Raw genomic sequence first — 22,489 nt, 5'->3', positions numbered from 1 at the left:
ATAATTCACTACTGAAGGCAAATCGCTGGTTATATAATTTGATCGACTTTTCTTTATTTACATTAGTTAATGGTCCTAACCGTAGTATTCACATTTGCTAGAGAACACCAAGGTCAGTTGAAAGAATCACTGTTTAGCTCAACTAAATTCATCACCCTTCATGTTTAATCTGTACACAGAGAATTCTTAAATCAATTAACTTTGCTTAAGTAAGGCAGCTTTTTAAAAAAAAATGTCTTAAACTGCAAGAAATGTGTTAGATTCCTCTGACATACAGCATCAGCAGTTTTCTTGTGGCTTTGTCTCATCAAGTAAAATGTTTAAGACAGCATTTCTTTCTTTGCTTTTTCTAATACAGATAACTTGCTAGTAGATACAACAAGGTAGGCAACTTACCCTAAATGAGGAAAGGAACCAGAGGCACAACCCTTGGATTGCTCCGGTCTGCTGTGGTCAAAGTTGCTAAATATGGAGAACTGGCAAGACTATCTCTGGCACATTAGCTGAGCTAAAAATACAGTGAGTTGCCATGATTGGAATGCAACATCTCCAAGGCTCTAGAGATCATTCTGCAAGACTGGAGTGATATCCTTTATGCATAAAGGAGGACTGCTTTAGAAATGCACTAGTACCCTCTTGCTACTTTTACACGATGCATCATTGACAGACACAAATGCAGTAGTGTTTCCATGGATGTCTCAGCTCACCCTTGTAAGGATAGAACTGTACAGATGAAATTGACCTGCAGCTTAGTTCCGCCTTCTGTCCTGGTACCATTAGTAGCCATACGCTCTTGTTTCCGTCCTGGGGCAGCGCCTATCTCCTTACACAATGCATTTATGGAACCTGCTGCCACAGTATGTTTTGCTAGCCACTGGCCTTTAGGAGGAGCTCAACAGACACAGAGGGCCGGTCTGCCAGCACCTGCTAGCTTCAAGGCATCTCCTTGTTCACAGGTGATGCACCTTGGAATGTAAGATGCAGAGAAATAAATCTTGGGATGCAGGTGTTGCAGTCATGCCTTACTTGTTACGCTAATCAAATAGCATATAAATGCTTTAAATAAATAAATACTTGTGGGTATTCCAAAAACATCTGGCTAGCCTCCCCTGGAAACAGGATACTAGGTTACATTGTGGGCCTTTCTTCTAATCCATCAGGTCCAGTTTCTGACTCTAAACTACTCTACTCTGTCTCTAGCCTATTCTAAAGTCCTGTACTTCCCCTGTGCTTGGTAGTCACTGAACCTCACCTAGAGCCTAGTTTTTTCATAACTATTTCCAGATCCTCCATAAAATTCCATGATTGAGGCAGAGTGTTTACAAGACAACATTTTAGATTGAAGCACCCCATAGTCAGCTTCACAAAGTGATCTGGTCAGTGAGTGTCATAACGTAGCTAGAAAACTTGCCAGCTGCTTGTTAGCTGTGATACTGTACCATGGCATAATTTAAACGTATATTTAAAGTGCCAGGGTTGTAGGCTGATGGGATAACAGCTAGAACCTACAGATCGGTACTCAGAAGTAAACACTGCTGTTTTCTGTGCAAACTATTAATAGCTAAGTAGATATGTGGGCTGAAGAAATCTCTTTCTAGGTAACTATTTTTAAAGGTTGAGAGCTGATATACCAGGGGAAAAGATGTGTGGTGCATGATGCAAAATGGCTCTGAAATCAGAAATGCACAGCAAGCAATGGAGAGAGCAGGGGCATCCCTACTTGGCCTCCACGTCCCTGGGGACTGCTCCTCTCACTGTGCCTCAGTTGCATCTTTCCCTGCCTGTGCCTGTAAAAAGATTGCAGCACTCTTTTGCTCTTGGTTGCCTTCACGGCTCCTCTGCAGGAAGACAAAGTAGATGGACACAGCGGTGGGGATACCCAGGATGTTTGCAGGTGACTTATGAGGGTGAAACCCCTTGTCCCACATAAAACCTAGAAAAGGAGGCAGGATGAGTACACATTAATAGCCTTGTCTGCAAATACTATAGATCTGCATCTTAAATGGCTGCTGCTCCTCTTTTTGCTGGTCTGCGCTACAGATCCCTTGCTCCACTCGCTACAGTGGCTGTCTTCACACCCAGCAACAAGCCATGCTGAAGACAGATTGCTGTTGTGTGTGAATACAGGAAACGTGGCCCGTTCGGTTAGCACGAGTCACCATGGAGAACCAACAGTTCGTTCGAAGGATTCCCCATTTCAGCACTGCTTCTTCTTTTGTATGAAACCAATTACAATGTCTTCCGGTGGTTCCCCTGTTCCGACCAGCGAGTTTGGTGGCAGGCACAGCCATGGGCGCTCCAGCCACCAGTTTCCACTGCCCAGTTCACCCAGCGACCCAGTATTGCTGGCAGATAGGGCACTGCTTGGCTGCCCCCACGCTCCTTCTCCTCCCTCCTGGCATGCTCTCCCCAGTGCCCGGCTGCCGCGTTGCTGGCACACCCTCTGCCTGGCCAATTACCCCCCTTGCACCCCACCTGGCCAATGGCCTACCTACCCATCCCGGCCGGGCCACTACCTAGTGTATCACCTGGCCGATCGCCCACTTGCTGCACAAGGGAGAGAGACTTGGGAACAGTGCGCGAGAGTTTGTGAGAGAGGTGGGGACATGTCCCACCCCGTGAGCCATGTGCAAGGGGCAGGTGCTCAGGAGGCAACGGCATGGTGGCCCCACACGAGCTGAGGCACTGGGTGGGTGGCCCAGCCAGGAGGCGAGTGGGCGACTGTCCGGGAAGTGGACATGGGGGTGGTGTGGCAGCCAGGCATCAGGGAGCACATACCAGAGGGAGCTTCCCGCAGCAGTGACCAGGGGGGCAGCTGTTGGTGGGGTTCCTACCCGGTCACTGCACCCGCAGAACCACCATGTTGCTCTAATGAGTAGATGGGGGACTCCATGGAAGGGCAGGGAAAAAACGCCATGACCAGCTGAGAACATTCCCAGGGAAGTGTGCAGGTCACTGGGGGAGAAGCAGGTGGGGCAGGAAGAAACAGTGAACACTGGGATTGGTTCCCAGCCACAGGGGCTGATGGGATGCATGTCACCATTTGGAGGGAAGACAGAAGTGTGTGCACACTATTCCTGAATAGTTATGCCACAAATCTGTGTCTATGGGACACAAAGTAAGAAAATTGACTTTGTGGTATTTCTTAATGTTCCGTGTGAATGGCCCTACTGAGTTTACAGCAGGAGGAAATCAAGGGGAAGGCATAGGGGCTAATGGAGCACTGGCAGAAGAGGTGTACGTCCCCTCTCATTGTTTAGAGACAAATGCCATGTCAAGGTAAAGTTCTAGGAATCTTTGCATTTACCCAATACCTGATGAGACACTGCAAACTTCCCCAGCTTGGTGTCCTCCAGATGTTTCCAACTTCATCTTCCATCAGCCCTAGCCAGCAAGGCTGCTGGTCAGGAATGCTGGGAGCTGTAGTCCAAAGTACCTGGTGGGCACCCCATTGGGATAGGGTGAGATGCTGCATGGGATCCCACTAACAAACAATCCATGAGCCTGGTTGAGACCAATAGCATTTGATGACGCCCATCCAAGAACTGCCTCCATACCCTCTGGCTGCATCAGAAGAAGACAGCAGCCAATGAAGCCGCCTCTGTTGGCTTTTCCAATGCTTCTCTCCTCCTGCGCTCATTCCAACTTCCTCCATCAGTCTGGCTGATCCCAACCTCCATTTGGCTTCTAGACTCCCAGAATGGTCTCAGATCTGGCCATGACAGCCTTAGAACTATTAGCCCCTATCAGATAGGAGATAAATAGACCAGCACAGGGGAGGAATAAGATTCAAATGTAAGAAATAACTCCAAGGGGCAATTCTATTACTAGCGTGGTGTTGTGATTATGCAACTTTACCAGCCCTTTCCAGAATTACATGGAAATGAAATTGTTTCTCAAGTCAGAAGAGTAAAGCTGCCTTTTGCCAACTGCTGTCTAGTTATCCCTTTCAATTCCCTCATTAGCTTCCATATGAATAATGCATAGATGCTACTACTGATAGTGTCATAACTCCTCAATTGTTCAAGCTAATTTAACACTGTCTGAATCATGAGATGCCATAAAGCCCATGAATATTCTCCAAGCATTTACAAGGTTCTAGGCAGGAACTGTTTGCAATGCCAGATATTCAGAGAAAGGTGTGTATTGATTTTCTTTCTTTCTTTCCTTTTTTCTTTTCTTCTTAACCTTTCCAAAAGTAGCAGTGAAGTATGATGACTTGGAATGATGGCTTATCAGAAAATGAGATCAATCACTCTAGGGTGAATCTGAGTAAATGTAAACCTCATTTTATTTTATATTCTGTTAGGAGGGGGAAGGCTGCCAATTTGGATGGTTAAAGACAGTGAATTTTTTTTACACGTGTACATGTGCATGCGCGTTTAAAACCTTTGACCTCTTTTTGGTACAACTCATTGCCTTTGCAAATGCAGGTTCTGAAAATATTCTATGGGACTAATTTTGCCTGCCAGATGGGCATCGTGTGGCGGGCAGAAACAAACCACGGGATACGGCATCCTGAATGCCGGTGGTGCTCTGGGGGTTTCCACTAACGTTTGAATTCACTTGACAGTATCTGCAGGAACTGCAAGCACTGGCAGGCAGCAAGGGCTTCTCTAATAAATGTTGGACAGAAAATTGCCAACACTGTGTGCGAGAGAGAGAGAGAGAGAGAGGGAGAGAGAAGACTTTAAGGGGGCAAGGGTCCCTCTTCTATATCATGGGAGGAAAATGCCCCTCTCTTCTCATACAAGCAACTGGGGCAAACTGGTGTGGTGCAGTGTGGCGAGCAAAGTTGCCCTCTTTTATTTTGCAGAGGGGTCCCCCTGCTCAGCACCATGACAACTCCTACTTCCCGATGTGAAATTTGCCACCAAGCGCAGCCACCTGTTGAGAAAGTCTTGGGAAAGAAGCAAACAAATTCACAGAGGACAATAAGCTCTTCAACAGTTATCTGCCCCAACAGGAAAATGTCATGCTGTTGGTAGAACATTCCTCCTTGCATGAAGGGCTGGAGAACCTGCCACCAGCAATGCCAAGGCTTTGTGAGCAAGCCAGGAGGTGGCTGTACCCTCAGGGATGGCCACCATGAGGACATCACCTGTAGAGCAAAAGGACTCCGAGATGGATGCTGGGAAATCTCTAAGCCCTTGAGAGATGCTGCCTGAAAAGACAGGAGCTCAGAAGGAATGCTAGACCAAGCTAGGGACCTCCTTGTGGCAACAATCTATGTGCACATAAGAGGCTTGTTCACAAGGAGGACCTTTTGAACCGCAGCTGCTCAGATTCAGTACTGAAGCTTGGGTGCAGCTCCAACAGCCTATGATTAAGAACAGCAGTGTACAGCTGAAAGAACTGCTGGAAACAGGGTGGACCAAACCTTAAGGAATCCAGCTTCTCTTGGCTTAACTCTAGACCAGTCTTCCCCAACCTTGTGCCTACCAGACATGTTTGGACTGCGACACCCAGAATTCCCAGTCAATGGCCCTGCTGGATGGGAATTCTGGGAGTTGTGGTCTAAATGCCTCCGAAGACCACCGGCTGGGGAAGGCTGCTCTAGAGTGCTTCCTGGCCTGCATACTTCTGGAATGACCACTGGGTCTCCTCCTGCCTCCTTCTTGGCTGTGTTGCCTGGGGAGCACGATCCCTGTGAGCGAGACTGTGGAAGCCTTTGCTGCCTGTGTGTCGACCACTTTAGGTCTCTTGGAGTCTACCTGCAAGTGCTAAGCTCAGACTTGGGAAATGTGACAGAAAAGTATAATCTCTATGCATGGAGGAAGTCTACCTCTTCACCTACTCTGTGAGGGATGCAGAAGCTCAGGCCTGGGGTCCGATCCAATTCACCTGGTGTCCCTAGAGGGCCTTGCCTAATTCCCAAGCTCCACCCTTTTCCCCCAGTCATAGAGCATTTGGTGGTTTCCTGGTCTAGAAAGACACCACCCTCAAAAATGCTGGGCAAGGCCTTGACAGGGTTTGTCTGCACACACCAGGGTTCCCCAAAGCCGTGAGCCTATTTGGCATATTGAGAGAGTACTGGGGGCACTCTCACAAAATGGCTGCTATGGGGGCATAGCTAGTCACCATTCATGCATTTCCCAGAAGGCAGGTACCAAGGATACCTCAAAACCTAAGTACAAACCAGTGTTGGAGTCTGAGCTTCAAATCACAAAAACACCCTTTTGAACCCAAATTTTTCTGCCCCAATAGCTATTTTACAGAGATTAATCTGTTGAAGTTCATGTCAGAGGCATTCTTGGACAGAAATATGTTGATGAGGGCCATCAACCTCCCAGTAATTTGTTTAATTAAAACAATTGAAAATTTAAAAAATGAAGTAAATCAGGAGGGGCAGGAAAACTTGTGGGCACAAAGAGAGGTAGATGTCTGCAGACACACTTGAGCTCACGGTACCATTTATCTATCTATCTATCTATCTATCTATCTATCTATCTATCTAATTCATGTATATACCATCCAATGTTATTATATTCCTACTATTTGACACATACATCCTACCGTATTTCCCCGAAAATAAGACCTAACCAGAAAATAAGCCCTAGCTTGATTTTTCAGGATGCTCATAATATAAGTCCTACCCCCAAAATAAGCCCCAGTTAAGATTGTCAGCCAGACGGATGGGGAAACACAGTAGTACATCCATTGCAACACATAATTGACATTGAATTATAAAATAATAATGTTAATATATAATTAAACATGAATAAATAATATTATTGACATTAATACTTAAAATAAATGATAACAAATTATAATTAAGTATTTGTAAATACCCAAGCGGGCTCCTTTGGACAAGAGGTAAACGCCTATGTAAACAGATGAACTCAAGAGTCATTCCCGAATGACCAATCGGAGTAGAGACACAATGCACGAAAAGCATGTGCACTTGATAACAAACAGACATGTTTCGTAATTCAATACAACGTGTGTTGTAAAGGGCGTACTTAATGCACTCGTGTGCTGCCACTCCTGTCTCGTAAGTCTTCAGTTAACACTTGATTTAATGGGAGATTTAAAGGGAATAATATTTTGACCCCCAGACAAGATGAGTGCAAAAAGAAAGAGTACAAGAGTCCGTTGAGTACAAGAAAGGAATCATGGAGGACTCTCGGAGAAAGAATCTTATGGCTTTTGTAAGGAAAAAATAAGATGTCACCTGAAAATAAGCCCTAATGCATCCTTTGGAGCAAAAAATAATATAAGACCTGGTCTTATTTTCAGGGAAACATGGTAGATTCGTATGCCACTCCCCACGGCCTTGTTACAACTGTCATAGCACTTCGTCCATTACTACCCCAATTTACATAAGTTATCATGTTTCTTTAATAGATATTATTCATTTATTTAACTCTGCTTTATCCTGCCTTAAAATGTTTACATGTGCACAACACTGTGTATATTAAGGAGAAAAGTACACAAACCATATTAAGAAAATTGTTACAGAAAATATGTATATCTGGAAAGGTATGTACAAATATGCATGTATTATGAGAAATGTGCACAAACATTCCAAATTTAATGTGGACTTAAATATTTAATATATTGCAAACATGCACACATATATTTATAAACATATGAAAAATAGAGCAAATAATGTTTGAAAAATAAGTGAAATTGAACTTTCCAAAGCTATCCACTGGTAGCACTAGAGGACGTTCTACTGTGCTTAGGAAAAGCCTTCACTGAGGAATAAGTTCCAACATTTATACTTACATGTTCTTTCTTGTTTAATCTCATACTCCAAAACCTCCAAAGCGTCCATCTGGGCTGGGAAATGAACGGAGAGAAGCAGGCCTTTCAGGGTCTCATCTTTCCTGACCATAAATATCTAAACAGAAAGAAGAGAGCATATTGAATTTTGGTACCAAAGAAGGGTCTTGTCTGACCTTACGAATAATCATGATATCAAAACTGCTTCAAAATTTGCTAATAAAACTACATATTTTCCCTTTTATTTTAACTGACCATTCTGTCTATACAATGCTGATAAATGCATAAAATTTAGTAAAATTTTCATTGTTGCTAAAGAAATAGAGAAAAGGTAAGGGAAAAGTGACTAGGTACTGGTTTAAATTCTTATCTTGGAGAATGAAAGAATGCAAGCAGAAAAGTTCTGCTGGGTTTATAAGAGGCACCCATGTCCATTACCAGAATCAGCCAAACAGGATATGTAAAACAAGGACAAGGCCAGCAAAAGACTGCAATCCTATTCATGCTGCACAGATCACCTGGGAGTGGGGTGCACTGCAAGTGAGCCGCCCGCCCCCCCGCCCCCCAGTTCCCTGAGATTGCTATGTGGACCCATGTGCTCTGAATGGTGGTTCAGCTCACGTTCAACAGCATGCCAGGAGGACGCATGGCACAGCTGGGATGGTTTAATTAGGGCCCAACTGGGAAAACAGTGGCCCCGCGGGCATGGTGTGTCCCACCCAACGAGACCCCGCTCCAGGCTTGCTTGCCCTGCACGCAAGGCAAGGGGGCGGAGGGGGGGCTCACTCGCATCCCTGGGCCGACCCCGAGCCCTTGCGTGTTCTTGGAATGCCCGGACAGGCCCTCTGAAGGGACGGCGGTGGAGCCAGCGAGCGGGTGGAGGAGCATCCATAAGGCTCAGCTACGTGCCTCTTTAAATGCATGCTTCGAGCACATCCATGAGAAGTCCACGCAGCCACCGTTGCTTACTGTAAGTGTGGGAGGACTGCTTAGAAAACAGAACAGAGCAAACACGCTGGTGGAAGCAGCCGTTTTGTTCACTTTCACATTTGTTCTGCTGTGAAAAAGCCTTGCCAAAGTGCTCACCAAACACAGAAGTGAAACTGGAGAGTACGCTGAAATCTAAAGAACCCATAGACACCAGTGAGTGGGGAATAAAGAGCACACAGCTCGTGCCTCGTGTAGAAATGCCCTTGGTTATCCTGGCTTACCAGATGGCCTCTAGGGCCAGGGCCTTGTGCAGTGGGGATGCACCATAAAGGCATGGAAGGTCCTCAAGGGGGATATAATAGGAATTATTCTAATTCCAGTTTTAGATTTGCTGTTGGTAGAATAGTGATAAGCTCCCTTTCACTCCTCAGAGCAGGCAGAAGTTCCGGAGGCAGTTTTGCAAGGTCGAGCTCCTTGCGGAGGAAGAATTGCAGAGACTGGTGGGCTGTTTGCAATACCTGACTATCAGCAAAATGCAGGGATTGTGTGGATAGTGTCATTGTATCATTTAGCTACCAGGTAAGAAGGAGAAACCGCTGAATTAATGCACAATGCCTTTGATTGGCAGCACTTATCTGGAAATGCCATAAATTGGGAACTGAGCCCAGCTGTGGGAGAAATCACATCAGAGAAATCAAATCAGAGAAATGGCCAATACAGGAGGCAGTGCTTGTAGTAGGTCCGTTCCTGAATGTCCCTGATTAAGCATGGACAATGCACCTCAGGATATATATTAGCCTGGCAAGGCAAGGATAAGTCTGCCTGTGACTGTATACAAGAACCCTAAAATAAACTACTCATCTCCATTGCCTTCCATGAAACCAGATGTTTTAACTCTCACTTTATGTTAGGGTTAGGATGAAACTCGGTCCCTCTCATGCTAAGCTTGCTCTTGGAAAGCAGGCTGAGCTGGGAGGATGCTGGCAAACATTCATGGAATGGAGGCTGCAGAATGAAGGTTGTGCAACAGGCAACCTTCTTCCAGATCACACACCACATCACACGGGGCACAAACAAAGGCCACAGCACATGACACAGGAGAGTGTGAGGTTCTGAGGCAGCACCAGGGCTCCCTCTTCTGGCCAGAGAGCAGGATAGCAGCCCTAGTGTTTGCAGGACTGGGCCCACAGTCAATTGCAGGCATCTGGAATGTTACAAGCACCACCTGGGAGCCCTGAGGGAAGAGCTGCACAAGAATAGACTCTTCCCTTCAGATGCTGCCTCTGCAACAGGGGGTCTTTGGTGTTGTTGGAGTGCTCTGTGCCGCCTGGAGCCTGTCTCTGGAGACTGTGCTCCTGCTGCCACTTCTGAGCCATGCCTAGCTTTACCTGCTCCACCTTCTGCTCCAGTCCCACTTCTCCTTGGCTTGTCTCTCTGGTTTTTGACTCCTGACTGGCATTGACTGCTCTGCTCTGTTTGAGTTGACTTACCTTGCACTTCTGTTACCTGCCTTGACCTCTGGACTGCCTGACTATGATTTGGAATGGGCCTGTATACTGTACCAGTTGTCTGGGTCCTGGTACCCACACCCTGGATGCTGAGAGAGAGGGACACTGCTTGTGCAGCATTCACACAGGACTTGATTCCCACTGAGCACTGCATGATTGCTCACCACATTGCCAAGAACTTGGGACTCACAGCCACAACAAAGTTGACTGGAGTCTGGGGAGCCAAGCCCAGGGAATCCAGCAGGTTCCCACCCTCAAAATGGATTCCTCAACCATCTCTACTTTAGATGCAAGGGTATTTGGAAAGAAATTAAACTTCCTGTGTCAAAGATGATATGTGATATAAAATGCAATATAGATGCAGAGTATAAACAAGCAAATGAAAGCTTTTACTGCACTTACCCATGGCTGTATTGGTTTCCTGAGTAGGCCAGAAAATGTTTCAAAGTTGCCTGGGCATGTCAACTCCTCTCCCTAAGCTGAGAACAAGCCATTGTGGAGGCAGAAGGTAGGGATAGAAAATGGAAGAATAGGACTGAGTAGTAAGACAGGTTGGGCAGAAGAGTGTACTGAAGAGATAAGGAAGTGTTTGCAAGTCATCTGATAAGTTGTGGGGGAAGGGGTGTATGTCTATAAGGCAATAAAAGTGAAAAAGTTCCTTTGCTCAGGACTCAGACTTTGGGGGGAGACACCACTGGACCTGGTGCCAATAAAGCTTATTTGCTTCACTTCTACGCTGTGGTCCCTCAATTCCTCATTTTCCTGTAACACCATAGACTTTTAAAGTACTTCTCTCCCACTATTGCAGAGTCTGTCAGTATATACCCAGCTTCTAACCCCATTTCCTGGGAATGAAGCTGCTTCAGCCAGGCAGACGGTTATGTGCTCACAGCAAAAGCAGCCCTTATCTATGATGCAAATGCTTGCAGAAGGCAGCTCCAAGGCAATTATCTCTGGTGCTGTTCCCAACAAGCTGAAGGCCATAAAGCTTTTGTGTGACTTTTGGACACTGGGAAAGTTTGCTACACAACCTGCTGAACCATAATGACCTTATCACCATTCAATACACCAGATTCTTAAAGGGTTTCTGGCCCCAACAGTCCCCCATCCATGCATTCCCCTTTACCGGATGGAATAAGTAGATCATGACTTCCTTGGCTCTCTATGTTTTTGTGAACTTCTAATTAGAGTTCATTATGACAAATAGTGTCAGTGTGTGCTTTAAATAGCAAATGAAGTTCTATGGTTAACTTTTTGCTTTGGGCAAAACCCCCTTAAATAAACCCAAAACCAATGCTCAAGTCATTTATAAAAGTGCTTCCAAAAAAAAGAAAAAAAGAAAGAGAGAAAGAAAAAAAAACCAGAATAATGGTAGAGTATTAGCTTTATTACAAACAAAGGAGGAAGTGTGAATCTGCAGAATTAGTAACAATATGATGCAATGAATATCTAATAGCAAATACAAATTTCTTTTTATCAGGAGAAAGAAACTTGTTTGACAGGTGACAAGGACGGGTTATAACACCGCAGGGGATCTGCATGAACAGTGAAAGGGAGCTTATCACCATTCTACCGACAGCAAATCCAAAGCTATAATTGGGATAACTCCCATTACATCCCACTCACTGCAGCAACAAGACCTTGAGGTCCTTCTATACCTTATAGTGATAGCCGAATATATACTGCTCTGACTAGGAAACTCAGCTCCAATTCCCAGCTAATAGCTCAGCAAATGCCATTAGCGGGGCATCTTTACAATACAATACAACAGCTTCGGCCTAAATTCAGGATTCAGCTGTGGACAATAGTCTGAAGCGAGTCAGGACCCAGCTATTGAAATCAGACAGCTGGGGTGCCAGACAGTAGCTCTGTTCTAGGGAGCTCCTTCTCACTCACTGATTGTTGATCAGCTGCAACAGTGGGGATGAAGATCTGTTTCCTCCCGGTGGTGCGATCTTGGAAGGAGGGGAGGTGAATACCCCCCCCCCACAGTAATCTTGCCTGCAGGGATTCCTGCAGGAGGGGGAGAGGTTTTATCCCACCCCCAGGAATCCCTGCAAGCCATTATCTGGGGGTTGCATTGTGAAGGGGAGGGTGTTTGCATCTGGCCCGTGTTACTTCCAGAGGGCAATGTAGCCAACCATTTAGGTAGCCAGCAGTGCAGCATTCGCTTAGACAGTGTTGCAGTGCAGTCCAATTCTTGTCCACTCACAGGTAAGTCTAGTACTATTGAGTTAAACTGGACCTTCTCCAAGGAAAAGGATTTAAGTCATACAGTGCATTAGAAGCTTTTAACTCTCTCAGTTCCTAACTTCCTGTAGGAATAACCCTATGCTCATACTTAAGAGCAAAGAAAATTGGGCCTTAGTTCTCCAATGGAAGACTTAGCACTTTGTCATAGCATGAAGGAAATTCCCCAACAATTAGCGGCTTGCCTGACTTCTAAGATTCCCCAGCAAGTGGGGCTTATTTCTGCTGGAGAACAGGTAGAATGACAATGCAGTTTCGGACACTTGCAAGAACTGTGAAGGGAACTCGTTTCTAAATCAGCCACTAGCTATTTATTGACCCAGTACTTCTCTACACAAAGCATATATTTTGTACATACACTTCCTTGTTCACAGTGGTTTGTGGGTGCTTTAAACACCACTGCCTTCCTCCCATGCTTTTCACCCATTTATACAAATTCTTTTAGAGCAAAGAAAGTGAACTGTTGTCCGGCTACCATTATATCTCTGCAGTTGTGTTATGCCACAATATAGGAAGGCAGAGAGAGAAATGGGGAGAGGAAAGCATGTGTAAAGGTAAAAGGTAAAGGTTTTTCCTTGACGTTAAGCCCAGTCATGCCTGACTCTAGGGGGCGGTGCTCATCTCCGTTTCCTAGCCGAGGGAGCCAGCGTTTGACCACAGACAGTCTCCGTGGTCATGTGGCCGGCATGACTAAACACCGAAGTGCACGGAATGCTGTTACCTGCCCACCGAAGTGGTACCTTTTTATCTACTTGAATTTGCATGCTTTCGAACTGCAAGGTTGGCAGGAGAAGCATGTGTAAAGGAGGTGAACTTAATCCACAAAGAAGCCAGAAACAAGTCTTGATGGTAGGTTAGTAGTTTCTGCATGAAGAGAGACCTCCAGTTCTAGGACTTGCAGGGCCAGGTACAGCGCCGGCAGAAGAGGCACCGCGCGCACGACACCTGCGCGCACGGCAGCGGCAGAGGCAGCGAACGCCCGCGCCCCGGACTCCACCACCTGCCCTGACTGCCGCCACGCCCGGCACGTGTGAGAGGCGTGGCCGGGCGCGGCGAACGTCGGAGGGAGGAAGCCCCGCGCCCTGAAAAGCGCCGGCGGCGGCCGAAGGGCGGGGTCGCCGCCGCTTGGGTGCCGAGCGGGGGGCTGGCCTGGCCAGGGGGCTTTGTTTGGCTGCGTGATTTTTAGCCTTCCTGCTACGCTGCTTGTCCCTGTAAGTTTTTAATTGTTTTTATAATTTTAAGTTGTTTTATGGAGTCGTCCCTGGCCATGTTGCCGCTTGTGCTTCCTGGGGAGCGCACGGGCGCTGCCATTGGGGTAGTCTTGGGCAATGGACGTTATAGTGGTGGGAGCTTAACGTGTCCGCATAGAAGAAGGAGGGACAGATGGCTGACACCTGTCCCTGCTTCTGGTTTTGCTCCCAGCCAGAGGGTGCCAGGGAGTTTTGTCAGCCGCCCCTCGGGCCTGACGGTGCTGTTGCTTAACGCCAGGTCGGTCAATAACAAATCTTCCCTCATCCATGACTTGATTGTGGATGAGGGGGCCGACCTGGCTTTCATAACGGAGACCTGGGCGGGAGAGGGGGGGATGTGGCCCTCTCCCAACTATGCCCGCCCGGGTATCTGGTTCAGCACTGTTCGCGCCCAGAGGGGAGGGGAGGGGGGGGTCGCTTTGGTTTACCGAGCCTCCATCTCCCTCGCAGGACTTCCGGTCCCCTTGAGGCCGGGGCTGGAGTGCCTCTACTTGGTGTTGGGCGACCGAGACAGATTGGGGATTCTGTTGGTGTACCGTGCACCCTTCTGCCCAACAGTCTCCCTGCCTGAGCTGACGGAGATCATCTTGGACCTGGTGTTGAGGACCCCCAGGATGGTGGTCCTGGGGGACTTCAATTTCCATGCCGAGACTGATCTGACCGGGGCGGCTCAGGACTTCATGGTCTCCATGGCGGCCATGGGGCTGTCTCAACATGTCATCGGCCCGACCCATGAACATGGACACACCCTGGACCTGGTTTTCTCGACGGGACAGGAAGAGGGTGGTCTGAGGGTGAGGAATTTATGTTTGACTCCCCTGTCATGGTCAGATCACTTCCTGGTGAGGTTTGTGCTCGAGAGCGACTTCTCCCTCTGTAAGGGTGCGGACCCGATTGTGTGGGTCCACCCCCGGAGCCGGATGGATCCGGAAGGATTCCTGGGGGAGTTTCCGGCTGACAAGACGGGTGCTCCTGTCGAGGCTCTGGTCGAACTGTGGAATGGGGAGATGACCAGGGCTGTAGCCACGATCGCTCCTAAGCGCCCTCTCCCACTGGGCAGAGCCCGCTCTTCCCCTTGATATACCCCTGAATTGAGGGCGAGCTGGATTCCACTATTGATACAGAGGTTTTAAGGGAGACGCCAATGCCGCCGTCTGGTCCAGAATTATTGGATGAATTTCAGTTATTGTGGCCCGATGATGTGGACAAGGTGCTTGGACGAGTACGTCCCACCACTTGCCTATTGGACCCTTGCCCGTCTTGGTTAATAAATAATTCCAAGCACGGGATTGGGACCTGGATTTTGGAAGTGATTAACGCTTCTCTGAGGGAGGGTCGGGTGCCTGCCCCTTTAAAGGAGGCGGTAGTCTGACCGGTCCTGAAGAAGGCATCACTGGATCCAGAGATGGCCACTAACTATAGAACAGTGGCCAACATCCCGTTTCTGGGCAAGGTGTTAGAGCGAGTGGTGGTGGGACAACTCCAAGCACTCTTGGATGAAACTGATTATCTGGACCCATTTCAGTCCGGCTTCAGACCCGGGTACGGTACTGAATCTGCCTTGGTCGCCCTGTACGATGACCTGTGCAGGGAGAAAGACAGGGGGAGTGCGTCCCTGTTGGTTCTCCTGGACCTCTCAGCGGCTTTCGATACCATCGACCATGGTATCCTTCTGGACAGGCTTGCGGGATTGGGGGTCGGAGGCACTGCTTTGCAGTGGTTCCGCTCCTATCTCGATGGCCGGTTCCAAAAGGTGGTGCTGGGGGACTATGGCTCTGCGCCATGGCAGCTATGCCATGGAGTTCCACAGGGGTCCATTTTGTCCCCGTTGCTGTTCAACATTTACATGAAACCGCTGGGAGAGGTCATCAGGAGGTGTGGACTGCGGAACCATCAGTACACTGATGATACCCAGCTCTACCTCTCGTTTTCCACCAATCCAGGTGAGGCAGTGGCTGTACTGAACCGGTGCCTGGCCAAGGTAATGGGCTGGATGAGGGCCAATAAACTGAAGCTCAATCCAGACAAGACGGAGGTCCTGTTGGTGGGTGGTTCTGGCTTTGGAGAGGGTGAACTGAACCTTGTCCTGAATGGGGTTGCACTCCCTCTTAGGGACAAGGTTCGCAGCTTGGGAGTGCTCCTCGACCCGGAGCTTTCACTAGAAGCTCAGGTGACAGCAGTGGTGAGGAGTGCTTTCCTCCAGCTTCGGCTGATCCACCAGCTGCGCCCCTATCTGGAATATGACTGCCTCGCAACAGTGACACATGCATTGGTGACTTCCCGTCTCGACTTCTGTAACGTGCTCTACGTGGGGCTACCCTTGAAGACGGTCTGGATACTTCAACTGGTTCAAAACAGAGCTGCCAGGCTGCTGACGGGGACTGGGCGTTGTGTTCACATGACTCCAGTTCTCCGTCAGCTTCACTGGCTTCCCATTGAAGTCCGGGCCCAATTCAAGGTGTTGGTGATGACCTATAAAGCCCTAAACAGCTTGGGTCCTGGTTACCTGAAGGAGCGCTTGCATCCATATATGCCCAGCCGCCCCTTGAGATCGGCGGGGGAGGCCCTTCTCCGGGAACCCTCCATGAAAGAAATTAGGAGGGTGGGTACTCGGAGGAGGGCTTTCTCTGCGGTGGCGCCTAAGTTATGGAACGCGCTCCCCAGAGAGGTCCGCCTGGCGCCGTCGTTATTTGTTTTTCGGTGCCAGGCAAAGACCTTTTTATTCAAGCGGCATTTTAACTGTTAACATTATTGGTTTTATTTGGCCAGGGCGGCTTATTTTATACCGTATTGTTGTATTTTAATTTAATATTTATATTTTTAATTTATATAATAATTATTTTAACTGGATGATGTGAGCCGCCCTGAGGCTTCGGCGAATGGGGCGGCATAAAAATGTTTTAATAAATAAATAATAAAATAAATCTTAATCTAGAGATTCCCGTATCTGTGTTGAAGGGATGCTAACTCAGTGTGACCTTCTGATATAATACAGCCATTATTTAGGGATTCAGAGGTAACCATCACATTTTCTCTTTCACCCACCCTCCAATGGTATAATCTCAAGAAGCATCAGCCATGGAGGGGAGGGACCCCAAAATATAAGGAAAATATTATTTAGTTGAGATATTTGATTCATTGTCAGACTCAGACACAAACCATCTCTCTCAAGGAGCAAGAAATGGTATAATCTTCACAAGTGTAACCTACCCCTTCTGGTTCTTTGCAGAGTATCTCAGCAACCTTTTCCTGACTGATACTCCACTGAAGCCAAACCGGGCAGGTTTTGATGAGTTTCTCAAGGATGCTGATACCAGGCGGCGAAAAGCAATTCCTCACAGTGATAGGCTGGCTCACCTGGGTCTGATCTTCCTTTTCTTCTTCTGTGCCAGGCCTGCAAAAACACAGCAGCACACACATGAGACAACTGTGGCAGCCAGTACTGAGCAAAAATGTGTTGATGGAAATGCACCGAAACCAAGAGTGATGGCTGGCAATTGACATGCTATGGTGATTTGGCAGGCATTTGTTCCAGATCCACCTAGGTGGCATCCCTTAGTTACACAGAAAAATCAGTGGTACGTTTAGGGGAGGACCTGGGCGACACATCCTGGGCCCCATTCAGCAGAATGAACAGGAGGATCTCCAAATGCACCAGGCCTGGCTTGCTGCACATTGAAGTTAGCGCAATAATAACACATTTCCACCTGAAGAGGGTCATGCATAAAACCATGCAGTCTGACGCCTAAAATTACCCATGTGTAAGAAGCTTATCAGGTCACAGTTCTGTCTTGTACCTATAAGGATCCAACTCTTCTGAAGCAAGGAGTCTGCCATTCCCAGGAAAAAGAATGTGGCAGGGGCCTTGTGGGCCTCCAGATTACATTACCCTGCAACTTTGGTTCCAGCCAGCAAGGCAATGCTAAGGGATGATGGAAGTTACAGTCTGATGGTGCCTGAAGAGCCAAAAGTTGCCCGTCCTTGAAACGGAATGTGAAATATGAAAACAACCAGAACAAGAGGCCATCCACTGAAATGCTTCTTCCTCGCCCCGTGCATCAGCCAGGTACGATGGAATCAAGAAAGAGATGGTGCGTGTGTGTACACGCACACATGTGCACATGCAAACAACACACTCAACAGACCTAATTGTGTTGGCATATTGTGTATACACATGATCATTTTACAAAATGCCAGTGCTGCGACGACAGATGCATAACAATAGCTGTGGTGGAGGGGGGTGAGACAGAGCTGAGGGGAAAATACATACAACCATGCCTTTGCCTCCCCATTACAATACATTAAAGAGTGCCAGTCTTTAGAAACTGGTGGCCTGTATAGATTGGGGAAGGTGGATTTTGGGGCAGGCTTCTCAGAGAGCATGGCTTGGCTGCTGGACGGGGTCAGCCCTGCCATTAGGCAGAGTGAGAGAGTGACTGCCAGGGGGCTGAGTGGAGATGGGCGGCAGTGCTGGGAGCAGCAGCAGCAGCGACCTGGTTGTTTACTTCGACATCTCCAGGTTGCTCCCTGCTGGACAAAAGCACAGCGTGTGCTGCCTGGCCTGCCTTGCACAGCAAGTTAGCCTGCTGCCTTCATGCGTGGAGATGGAGATTGCTCTGCAGCCATGGTCAAAGAACGCTTCAGATGTCTTCTGCGGCTAGAATGGGCCTTTTGCCTCAGATAGCAAGATGGTCTGGGCATCCCTGCAGATGGAGTTCCGAAAGGAAGCAGCTCTTCTGTCACTTCAGCCTGGAGTCATGGGCAAAATTGAGGTTTTTAAGCCTTGGAAAGAGAACTCTGTAGGCCTTCCATGTGGGAGGGGTGCCAACCTCTCCCCCGACTCCCAACTACCCCAACATCAGCTTGGCAGACACTCTGTTATCACATGTCTGGAATCACATGTCCGAAATTTCTTTTGTATACATGCACAAACACACACAAATTTCAGCAATGGCTCCTAGTCAATCAAACAAAGCCTCCATTTTTGCATCTAATTGCATTTTCGGAAAACATTGCAGAGGGCAGGTTATAGCAGGCCAGAGCTTAGCTAAACAAATGTGTTAGTGAGTCCCTGCAGAGGCTCTGCAAGAAGATCATTAACACTTTAAAAATAAAGCACTCAAACTGTTTTCTGTCTAAAGTTAGATTGGCTCACAGATGCTCAGAGCAGGTGGAGCAGCATTTTGCAAAGAGAGACATTCTAAACCTAGCCCCTGCAATCTTTTGTGAGCAAGATGGCATAAGTACACCTTCCCCAATCTGGTGCCCTCTTGGTGTTTGGGATTACAACTCCCATCTTCCTGAGTCTGCATGGCCAAAGACATCTGGTGGTCATGGGGTTGGGAAAAGGCTGGCATGTACCTTGTGGCAGGGGAATTCCACTGCCTCTGTTTTTGGAGATTGGATTTTGGCCCAGGAAAGCCAGGAGGAGGAGGAGACGGCGGTGGAGGGCACCTCCAGCTTTTCTCACCCAACAATTCCCTGCTCCAAATTGCTCATGTCACAGATTCAAAATTTAGGCAGCCACACATCAGTGGCACCTGCTGGCGCTGGAGGGGAACAGACTCCCAACAGGGAAGTAGTGAACAAGGGAAAGGAGGCACCCCGCCCCATTTGTAAGTGCATCTCCATTAGAAGTTCTCCCCACCCAACGCTGCTTTTTAAAAAGCTGTCTAATGCATACGTCTGTGCTCAAGGCAGTGGTCAATGACAGGTTAGATTCAATAACATGTAATTAACTTCACAGTGATGATTAAGTTTTCCACCTTTGCTCACCTCCTTATGTTGCCAGGTAGCACTGCCTGAACCCTGGGTCCCAGAAGCAGCCTTCACCTCTCTCCCAAGGTGGTGGGGGCAGAAGAAGGACAGGCAGGGCCTGTCGTCCGGGCTGGCACGGAAGAGCATTTTGTTTCCTGAGTTAATGGGGCAGGTGCTGCCCTCCCACCCCATTCCATGTACAGGAGCCATCTCGACTGGCAGCAGGGCCCTGTGGCGTCAGCCATGGGGCAGCATCCCCGCCACACCAACAGGCAGCCGAAAGGGTGTGGGGCAGGCCACATGGCACCCTTGCCTCCATCCCAGGGAAGCAGTGGGGGCTCGGGAGTGATGGCCGGAGATTGCCATCCAGCACCTGCTACCTGAGGCAATCGCCTCCCTGTGTGTAACGGTCCCTCTGCCGGGCTTCTAGCCAGTAACCAGGTTGAGAGGACTTCCCGGAGCACACCTACAACCAGCCCGTTCACAGCAAACATTGCAGGTGCCGCACAAGGACAGAACACGAAGGCATCAGTCTTCTGGCGGGGCCAGATTTATAGCCCCCCCCCCCACACACACACACACGGCAGACAAAAATCAAGAAAACTAGTTCAAAGGTAAATCAGGTAATGGATGTGGAAACTATAAAGTTTGTTGACCACCTCCAACCTGAAAGCTGAACTCTATTTATATCCACACTTGGTTTTCAGCTGGTATTTTTTTATTTATTATATTTATGCTATGTTGTTGATGTTTCTTGTAAGCCTCCCAGAGAGCCCTTGGGCTATAAGGCGGCATACGAATGAATGAATGAATGAATGAATGAATGAATGAATGAATGAATTTTGGAGAAATCCTTTGAAGCTGCCTTCCAGGCATGGGCAGGGCTGAGGCCAAAGTGGGCAAGAGGCGAGGCCAAAGGCCAGGGCTATCCCCAGGCCAAATGCCACAGTTTTTTTTAGCTTCGTGGCCAGTAGCTAAGCCTTAGAAACGGCATTCCAACCTTTTGCAGTGGGAAACTGTGCAAAATCCCAGAAGCCGTCATGGGATCTGAAGCTGGGGAATGGGGCATGGCCACCTAGCAAACCCCAGAGAGCTGGATGAGGACCACAGGCAGCCTGGATCCAATGCACAGGCCTATGGTGCACCACTTGTGCTGTAGGGTATACAAAACTGTGTTTTTTTCTTTTTAAGAACCGGGCATTAAACAAAGGTACAAATTTAAGCTAAATGACACAAAGGAAAAACTAGGACAAAGCATTTAAGACATTTTGAATTTTATTTTTACTAATTAATTGAGATTAGCATATAATGATTGAAAACGCCTATTAGATTAATTCAAGGTAAGCCTGGAAGAATAATTTAGAAAATGATTTAGAGCCTTGGCTATTGGGTGGTATAAAATGAAATAAATAAATGAAGTCACATTTTCAAGGTAAGAGGAATAAGGATTTGATCATGTATTTAAATAGGTTCCACCCAAATATGAATATACATATAACCAACATAAATTTCTACTGAGATATTTCCCTAGTTACAGATTTTTTTTAAAAAAGGAAAGAAAATGTTTTAAAGAGAGATTTAAGAAAGAATTAGCCCCATAAAGAGCAATGACTGGGCTTTGCCTTTAGGCTGATACTAGAGCACAAACGTATCCATGTGATTTGCTTCTGTATAAATAGTCACACAGTTTAACTGGTTGACTCCAAAAGTTGTGAGGCCTGGGCTTGCAGCGTCGAGAGCCAGGGTGGGGTGGTGGCTAGAGTGCTGGACTGGGGGCCCAGGAGGTCCGCCTTCTGCTGTGAAGCCCCCCAGGCAACTTTGGTCAGGCATTCACATTCTGCCTGGCCTACCTCACAGTGCTGTTGTGAGGATAGAATGGAGCTATGTAAGCTGCCTTGGGTTCTCCACAAGAGAAAAAAGGCAAGGTAAAAATAGTGTAATAATACTTTACAACAGAAAATCAAGCAATAGTTCTCTTGTTTGGAAGAACGGGGGAAACAAACTCATAATCTGGAGTTTTTCTACTATGTTTTAAGGCTGTTCTGAAGACAGCCTACTATCGTCTAGGACTGTTGTAAAGAGATACTCTGATATTATATTAGTTTATCTTGAATATGTAAAGATACTGATATACCTTACTAATTACTGTTCCTGTATTTAGTTTATGCATGGTGGTCTCTACTCCCCACTGTATCCTTAAGTAGCATAAATAAAATCAAAATAACTAAAATAAATTGTCAAATGGAGGCCATTTGTTACTGAATTCTTTAATGTTTATGATTTTAACTGTAATTTGTGACCATTGATAATTCTTGTTATACCGACACAACTTATTATATAGCGATGACCAGTATCCATTCGGCATATGCTTGACCCCACATGTTATAAATATTGTTGTGGGCCCCACAGATATCACCCACATATGCTTGGGTGCGTATATATTTTCATGTTGTATTTATTTCTGGCTCCACTGATCTCTTGGACTGCTGTTTTCTCCTTGGTGAAGGCACTCAATTTTAGAAAGCCTTGTGACAGGTAAAACTCTTTAATACAGAGATCCACACCCAGTGACACCCCCTGCCCCTTGCTGCAGCCCTTCCAGGGAACCTGCACCTGCACCTGCTGCTGCTGAATTCCCCACTACTGGTGCCCCACCTTCCTGCTAGTCAGGATGGCCACCTGTGGCCTCCAGGATTGGGGAGCTTACGCCTCTCAATTCCAGTTGCTGGGGGCATATGCATTCTTGTCTGTCTTTTGTGCATCCTTTAGGCATCTGGTTGGCCACAGTGTGCACCCCATAATATCCATGGCTGAGTGGGGAGTAGAACTGGGATCTCCTAAGTCCTAATCAACTCTCTAGCCACTCCACCACACTGGTTTCCCCCCCCCCCCTTTATACATTAAATTTAGCTTTTAAGTAGTTTGTAAGGGAAAATTCAGTTTCCTTTCTGGTACTGGCCTAATTAAACTTAGCCTCACTAGATGTGACTTTGGTTGAATTCCATTCCTCTGTCTGTGGGCTTTTAACCTGCCACTTTATAGAGGCTTCCAGATCCTTTGCAAGAT

The 22,489-nt window shown here is 47.4% G+C and overlaps 1 protein-coding gene across 4 annotated transcripts in view; it reads right to left on the bottom strand.

The window, feature by feature from the left end:
- Positions 1 to 22,489, bottom strand: part of RIN3 (Ras and Rab interactor 3) — an 88,489-nt gene that overhangs the window by 43,092 nt on the left and 22,908 nt on the right. The window contains exons 2-3 of one of the 4 annotated variants that reach the window (XM_044436558.1): positions 16,877 to 17,060; positions 7,732 to 7,846 (exon numbers count right to left, since the gene is read on the bottom strand). In XM_044436558.1, the coding sequence (XP_044292493.1) occupies positions 7,732 to 7,846; positions 16,877 to 17,060 (299 nt within the window). Of the gene's footprint in view, positions 1 to 7,731; positions 7,847 to 16,876; positions 17,829 to 22,489 lie in introns of those variants that run through there. The other 3 variants (XM_044436557.1, XM_044436559.1, XM_044436560.1) reach the window with 3 other exon arrangements.

Source organism: Varanus komodoensis, unplaced genomic scaffold (assembly GCF_004798865.1).
Source record: "Varanus komodoensis strain SLA01 unplaced genomic scaffold, ASM479886v1 scaffold3, whole genome shotgun sequence".
Classification (NCBI taxonomy): domain Eukaryota; kingdom Metazoa; phylum Chordata; class Lepidosauria; order Squamata; family Varanidae; genus Varanus; species Varanus komodoensis.
Note: the sequence above shows the minus strand (reverse complement) of the source record. Positions and strands in the feature narration are given on the sequence as shown.